The sequence below is a fragment of the Berghia stephanieae genome, chromosome 5, assembly GCF_034508935.2.
Source record: "Berghia stephanieae isolate SIO BIC M18660-M18661 chromosome 5, UCSD_Bste_1.3, whole genome shotgun sequence".
Lineage (NCBI taxonomy): Eukaryota > Metazoa > Mollusca > Gastropoda > Nudibranchia > Aeolidiidae > Berghia > Berghia stephanieae.
In genome coordinates, this window is record NC_088364.1 from 4,452,784 (window position 1) to 4,460,283 (window position 7,500).

General features: G+C 37.4%; 1 protein-coding gene across 8 annotated transcripts in view; it reads left to right on the forward strand.

Moving 5' to 3' along the window:
• Positions 1-7,500, forward strand: part of LOC144972262 (protein pangolin, isoforms A/H/I/S-like) — a 122,100-nt gene that overhangs the window by 79,840 nt on the left and 34,760 nt on the right. Inside the window, exons 1-2 of one of the 8 annotated variants that reach the window (XM_078913318.1) lie at positions 670-848; positions 2,368-2,928. The exons of 5 other annotated variants lie outside the window; for them this stretch is intronic. In XM_078913318.1, coding sequence (XP_078769444.1) covers positions 2,815-2,928 — 114 coding nt within the window. In that variant the 5' untranslated portion in view covers positions 670-848; positions 2,368-2,814. Of the gene's footprint in view, positions 1-669; positions 849-2,367; positions 2,929-7,500 lie in introns of those variants that run through there. 2 more of the 8 variants (XM_078913320.1, XM_078913319.1) reach the window with 2 other exon arrangements.

Consider the following 7,500-nt stretch of genomic DNA (forward strand, 5'->3'; position numbering starts at 1 on the left):
TCTCCTCTCCCACTGCCTCCCTCTTCTCATTTTGGCTCTTACTCCTTAAAATAAAAGATCCAGAACTGGGCGATGTGAATGTATTTATATAATGAAATGTGACTCGGCGTGAATAGAGGAGGGAGAAAGAGTTTAACAATATGGCTTTCTGGTATTAACCCTCAACCATCAAGTCCCCCCCCCCCCTCTCTCTCTCTCTCTCTCTCTCTCTCTCTCTCTCTCTCTCTCTGCGAAGTCCCGGGTTTGAGAGTTTTTGCCAAGATGAGGGTCATTTAAATCGATCGATGTTTGAAGGACGAGTTTTCTGGCCAAAAATGTTTAATGCGGGTTTTTTCCCGAGTACGACAGTATAGGAATACAAATACCTTACCAAAGTTAAACCCAGTCAGTATAGCTCAATGCGCAGGCTAGGAGGCAGGCACCACCACCACCACCAGCATCATCATCACCTCACAAGCAGTAGAAAGGTTCTACGTATTCCTTAACGGTCTGTCCTCACGGCGTTCTGGTGGCCACACCGCTGCCACCGCCACCTTCACCACCATTTACCATTCATTCAACTGGCTGCGTTCCGTTAGTTTAGCCCAACGCGTTACGTCTAGGTATCTCGGCCTAGTTCTCTCCTTCTCTGCTTACTGTCTGCCACGACCACCAACACCTACAACAATCGACTGACCCGATGTGATACCGCTTGGCGGCGGACAGACGACCTCACACTCAGGGGTCTGTGTCCGACTGAACGTTTACGGTAACCTGGAACGAACTCCTACGTACCAGAATTATTACCATTAGGCTACCGTAGAATGTGAATGTGAGGACATTCGTACTCTTGAAGTTGTGTGGGAGTTGTGAGTTATAATATATAATATAATATTATATATATTTTAAATAGAAAAATTGGATATTTCATACCTTGTGCGAGGATGTTCGTATATTTGATCTCGGAGTTGTTTTGATATTATTATTATTATTATTATTATTATTATTATTATTATTATTATTATTATTATTATTATTATTATTATTATTATTATTATTATTATTATGATTATTATTATTATTACCTATTTAATAATTATTTTGTTTTATTTGATTTCATTTTCTTCCGTTATTTTTTAAATTGTCATCATTTTGCATCAGTTTCATGATGTTCGGATTGATTTTTTTTTCTACTGGTAAAGTAGATATAATTTCAAGAGAAAGATGTGTGGTGTGCCCATCAATAAATGTGTTGTTATGTGTTCGATACTTGTATGATAATTCTGGAGTAATCCGACTACGTTGATAATCGATTAAGGAAACAAGATTTTTAAAAATTAAAAATATAAAGAGGCAATTTTTATATTCTTGTTAGTTTCCAATTTAACTGGGAAAGGTTATTAGAATTGGGGGGTTTTCACATCTTATTTGATTTATTATTTAGTTATTTTATTTATTTATCTATTTGTTTATTTATTTGTTTATTTGTTATTTAAAGATTGTAGTCAATGGTCGTGCGATTCTGTTTGTTTTGTCTTATACACTGGAATTACATCCCAACGTTATGGACGTTCGGCATCAAACGGAAGAGATCAAATTTAAAATTCCAAAAGTATATAATATCATTTCCACTCCACGCACTATAAAATCTTTAATCCAGAAATAGATTTATAATTGATCATTCTTCCAATAATGTTTTCCAATACTGTTGATCGCCTACTGATTTTTTTTAGCTTTTGAAAGATTTATATAATATACACTCAAGGCATAGTGATCTGGATGAGTTAATAATAATAATAATAATAATAATAATAATAATGATAATAGTAACAGTGATAATAATAATAATAATAATAATAATAATAATAATAATAATAATAATAATAATAATAATAATAATAATAATAATAATAATAATAATAATAATAATAATGATACTATGTTTTATAAACGTAATAAGACCGTTTAGAAATGTATCTTCACCCTTGGCTTTGATATTCAGCACGGCTTGTAGTTCACTCCCATCTGGTATCGTCATTTAACCCTTTCTATTCGGGGAAAAACAACTTTGCCCAGATGAATAAATAATTTATGTGAAGCTATTGATTATTCGCGTTTCAGTGAAATACAACGCAAAAATAATAATAATAATTATTATTATTATAATTATAATAATAAAAATAACAATAACAGTGATATTATGATACAAATAATAACAATGATGATAATGATAATAAAAATGACCATGATGATGATGATAATAATAATAATAATAATAATAATAATAATAATAATAATAATAATAATAATAATAATAATAATAATAATAACAACCAGGACGACGACTCATTTATCACGTGGTATTGTATGTTTCTGTTTTACATTCAGTGTGATATAAAACAATATTGTTTACAAGCTTCACGACAATTTTACCTTGCAGCCATGATTCAGTGTTAGGATTACTGACATTTCTTTCATTGCCACCTACATTCCTTGGTCATTTTCAATTGTCATCCATATTAAACGCTTAACATGGATACATTCTTACGATTCAGTATTTATGGAGAAAGAAAACGAGCTTTGTTTTGTTGTCTAGACGAGCCATTGTGATGGGCTTGTAGAAGATTCTTCTTCGCAGGATATTTTGTCAGAAGTTCAACATCCAGGCAGCAAGCATGCTCGTTGTGCAGTGTGGTTATTTTCTATGAAAATTAAAGTTGATTCTGTTTGTGGTTAGGACAAATTAAGCCTGGAGGTTTTCTGGTTTTCTCAGTGTCTCCTCAAAGGGGACGGAATTAGACCGGAAGTAGAATAATTTCAAGGTCGTTTGACGTAATGTGTTCCACCTGTAGCAGTGTCCTTCTGGACAAGATGTCACCCCTTCCCTTGATGTGTCCATGCAGTGTCGTGGTGCCAGAACCATGCACTTTGACTTGTCTGCTGGATATTGTAAGTCTCTCTCTCTCTCTCTCTCTCTCTCTCTCTCTCTCTCTCTCTCTCTCTCTCTCTCTCTCTCTCTCTCTCTCTCTCTCTCTCTCTTCCCTGGCGCTGAAATGACTAAATGTGTCGCAAGCGCCACAAAACCCTTTTTAAAAAAATAATTGAGTTTCAAGGTGTGAATAAGTACCTGTCTGTAGGCTGAATGAAATGGAAATATAATTCCATATGGCCTAGTGAGGGAATTAATGATCTATTGTGAAGCGCGTTGAGCATGGTAAGGTAAATCCGTGGAAAGGCTCTACATAAATGTATATATTTATTCATTTGAAATAAGAATGATAATATAATAATATTAATATACGAAATTTGAGAGTTGAATCAGATCTTGTGAATCACTGAATTTGTATCGCCAGAGATATGTCACTTTTACCAACATTTTTTTTTAAAATTCGTGAAGAAGAATGAATGCACATTGAAAGAGCTAAAAAGTTACTAAATGTTGTCATACCTTGTATCGTTTAAAGTTACAAACTGGGATTGTTTTGGAGGTCAGGCCCACCCCTACGCGACACAATCCTGATTTTGGGACGATTTGTCACATAGGGCCAAATTCAAACATTTTCTGGCCCACCCCTACGCGACACAATCCTGATTTTGGGACGATTTGTCACATAGGGCCAAATTCAAACATTTTCTGGCCCACCCCTACGCGACACAATCCTGATTTTGGGACGATTTGTCACATAGGGCCAAATTCAAACATTTTCTGGCCACCTACGACGACACAATCCTGATTTGGGACGATTTGTCCATTGGCCAATTCAAACATTTTCTGGCCCACCCCTACGGACAACAATCTGATTTTGGGACGATTTGTCACATAGGGCCAAATTCAAACATTTTTCTGGCCCACCCCTACGCGACACAATCCTGATTTTGGGACGATTTGTCACATTGGGCCAAATTCAAACATTTTCTGGCCCATCCCCTACGCGACACAATCCTGATTTTGGGACGATTTGTCACATAGGGCCAAATTCAAACATTTTCTGGCCCACCCCTACGCGACACAATCCTGATTTTGGGACGATTTGTCACATAGGGCCAAATTCAAACATTTTCTGGCCCACCCCTACGCGACACAATCCTGATTTTGGGACGATTTGTCACATAGGGCCAAATTCAAACATTTTCTGGCCCACCCCTACGCGACACAATCCTGATTGTGGGACGATTTGTCACATAGGGCCAAATTCAAACATTTTCTGGCCCACCCCTACGCGACACAATCCTGATTTTGGGACGATTTGTCACATTGGGCCAAATTCAAACATTTTCTGGCCCACCCCTACGCGACACAATCCTGATTTTGGGACGATTTGTCACATAGGGCCAAATTCAAACATTTTCTGGCCCACCCCTACGCGACACAATCCTGATTTTGGGACGATTTGTCACATTGGGCCAAATTCAAACATTTTCTGGCCCATCCCTACGCGACACAATCCTGATTTTGGGACGATTTGTCACATAGGGCCAAATTCAAACATTTTCTGGCCCACCCCTACGCGACACAATCCTGATTTTGGGACGATTTGTCACATTGGGCCAAATTCAAACATTTTCTTTCTTAATTCGGGGTTTAAAACATACATTTTAGTTGAAAAGTACTAGAAACATATATATTTTGAATATTAAACGGACATCATATAATAAATATAATCAACCCTCCATCGGTTATAAGGCATTTTGAATTACTAACTCTCATAAGCAAGAATATACAAGACATTTTGAGAGGTTAATACATATTGCCTTGAAGTTCTTACTCTTTGTCCATAGTTTTTCATTCATTCATTCATTCATTCATTCATTCATTCATTCATTCATTCATTCATTCATTCATTCATTCATTTATTTATTTATTTATTTATTTATTCATTCATTTATTATCTTCAGTTTCATTTGACGGACCTGATGAACCATTTTTTCTCTATGTTATTTTAAAACGATAATATGAACAATAAATTATAGTGTTTCTTTATTCTGTCAGGACCCGAAGCATTACAGGCGTTGGTGTGTGGCAAGTAGGCTATGCTATCTGTCGCCGAATACATTTTTATTTGAAAAATATCCAATGATTTTGCACTTTTGAATATCAAACAAAAAATAATATATTATTAGATGAAAGGAAAGGACGAAGGGGGGGGGGGGGGGGGTACAATATCAGTTGATGAATAATAACATCCTATATACATGCCAAAAATTCATAAAGCGAAGAATTAATTCGGGGGGAGGGGGGGGAGAGAGAGAGAGAGAGAGAGAGAGAGAGAGAGAGAGAGAGAGAGAGAGAGAGAGAGAGAGAGAGAGAGAGAGAGAGAGAGTTGGAGGGGGGAGTGCGTGGAAGGTATAGCGTAAAACAGTTAATGAAGGATGATAATAAATTAGTTTTCGTAGCAAAGTGAACGTTTACATTTCCTCGTGTCTAGCGAGCTGATGTCAAGATTTCATTTGTGTTGGGAGATGTCATAAACACCGCCAAAACTCTCCCACTCGGACAGCGATATTGTCTCGGTGAAAGAATGTTGTTGTTACCTCGATTGTCACTTTTTATTACGCCACGGGGTCATAGGTCACACTCGGGGGACGCCTGGGAGATGAGGTCAGCTTGTTTTATTCAAGCCGTGCGATGTTACGACTGAAAGAAGAAGAAAAAAAAAATATCCAAAAACGAAACATAGAGGAATAAAATAATATACGACAGAGGTGGGAGGGAGGTATTTGATTTCAGAACGACCCATCCTACAAATTTTTAATATTTTGTGGATTTTGTGGGGTGGGTCAAATCCTTACTTGCGACTCAAGGGTACCTTTGCCAAGTGTTTGGATCCACCTTTCTCTCCGTGTCCAATCAAGACTTGACTTATCTGTAGCCACCATCCAGTCAGGTATCATAAAACAGCCGGTCTCTTGTGCCAGATCGACAATTGAGACGACGACGATGACGAAGAGAAAGATGAGAATGAGAAAGAGACTGAATAGGAAGAGGAAGCAATTCGGAGTTGCTGAGAAAAACACAGCGCCTGGGAATCCAGTGCTACAAACCAAAGGCAATTCACACAATCTACACTATTGAATGAACAGGGCCACACTCGGATTGTTCAAATTCAAACAATGTGATAGTCATTTTCCTTTTAAAATTATAATAAACTAAATAACAAAATTTAGAATAATTAAATGATTTTTAAAAAAGGATTTTGTGTTCATATTGAGCTCTTTTAAAGTGCAGCTTCTCATTGTCTTAACCGTTCGTGTCATACTAACTACTCGTGGGACGAGTCTTGGTCCATCTTTGTCCTTGGTGTGTCCATTGTGTAGATCGATGTTTGAAATGTATCGCCAAAGTTGTAAAATGTGTACCAGGCCCTTCTGTCGGCCAAGGTACCTACAAGGATATAATGTAATATTTAACTATTATGGCTGTGTTAAGATTCCTGTCTTTTACGACAGCCTGACACGTTTATGCGTTTGCAAGTAGTCGACTCGAGTCGTTATCGTCTGCCCCTCCAAAACACTCGATTACATCTCGTCTGGTTCTCCTCCTACATACTTGCTACTTGCAATTCTCGGTATCGTCGGTGGAATTTCGTAGAGAGTACAATATAATGTAATAAACGGAAGAAGTGCACTCCAGGGCCGGTATGCATAATTTCATTTCATTTTATTAATATGATATATATATTATATATATATATTTTGTATATTGCAAAGACAAAGTGTGGTTATATTCACACAAACATAAAAACGTCAACCCGTCCAAGGTTTTACAAGTAGTTCGTTATGTCGTTTTCGAATAGCAATAAATGGATATGATTATGTCTAGTAGATTACGGGTGAAGTGTATTGGGTAATGGGGAATGAGTGTTTGGATGGAGTAGATGATCATTGCCCATATTTTTAACCCTTGGTAGGCGGGATTCGACTTCATTCAGGGTGTCAGATCTTTTATTTTCACCAAAAATTAAGTGAAGGTAATGCGTCTGGGGCTTCAGTTGGTGCTGCCTTTTTTTTTTTTTTTTTTTTTGGATCGGCAAGGTTTGTCATCACAGAAATAATGGGATATTTTAATTTTAAACAAGGTCAGTCTCGCCTGTAAAGGATTAATAAACATGCAGGAAAGTTATTGGAAGCCCCAAACTTAATCAAAAGGGGCTTGATGGTATATTTTGCTTGCCTGTGTGTGTGCGTGTGTGTGTGTGTTGTGTGCGTGCGGGGGGAGGGGAGGGGGAAGGGGGTTGTTTGTCTTTTGGTGGTGATGTTGGTTATTGCGTAAATGCTGTGTACGTATGTGATTTCATCAAATGTTCCAATGTCACAGGGGTCCAAGTTGTTTGTTCCTCGCAGATCCGCTACACTACGACCACGGGTTGGGTTGTTGAACCCTTTTCACTTTCTAACACCGACTTTAAATTTCCCTACAGCCAGTCAGTTTTGCCCAATTCCAATTCAGTACCTACAGCACGGCCGTTTCTTTTTAAATGTAGCTTTTGCTTTACTTTGCTTTTTTTCCCACAAACTTTTAAT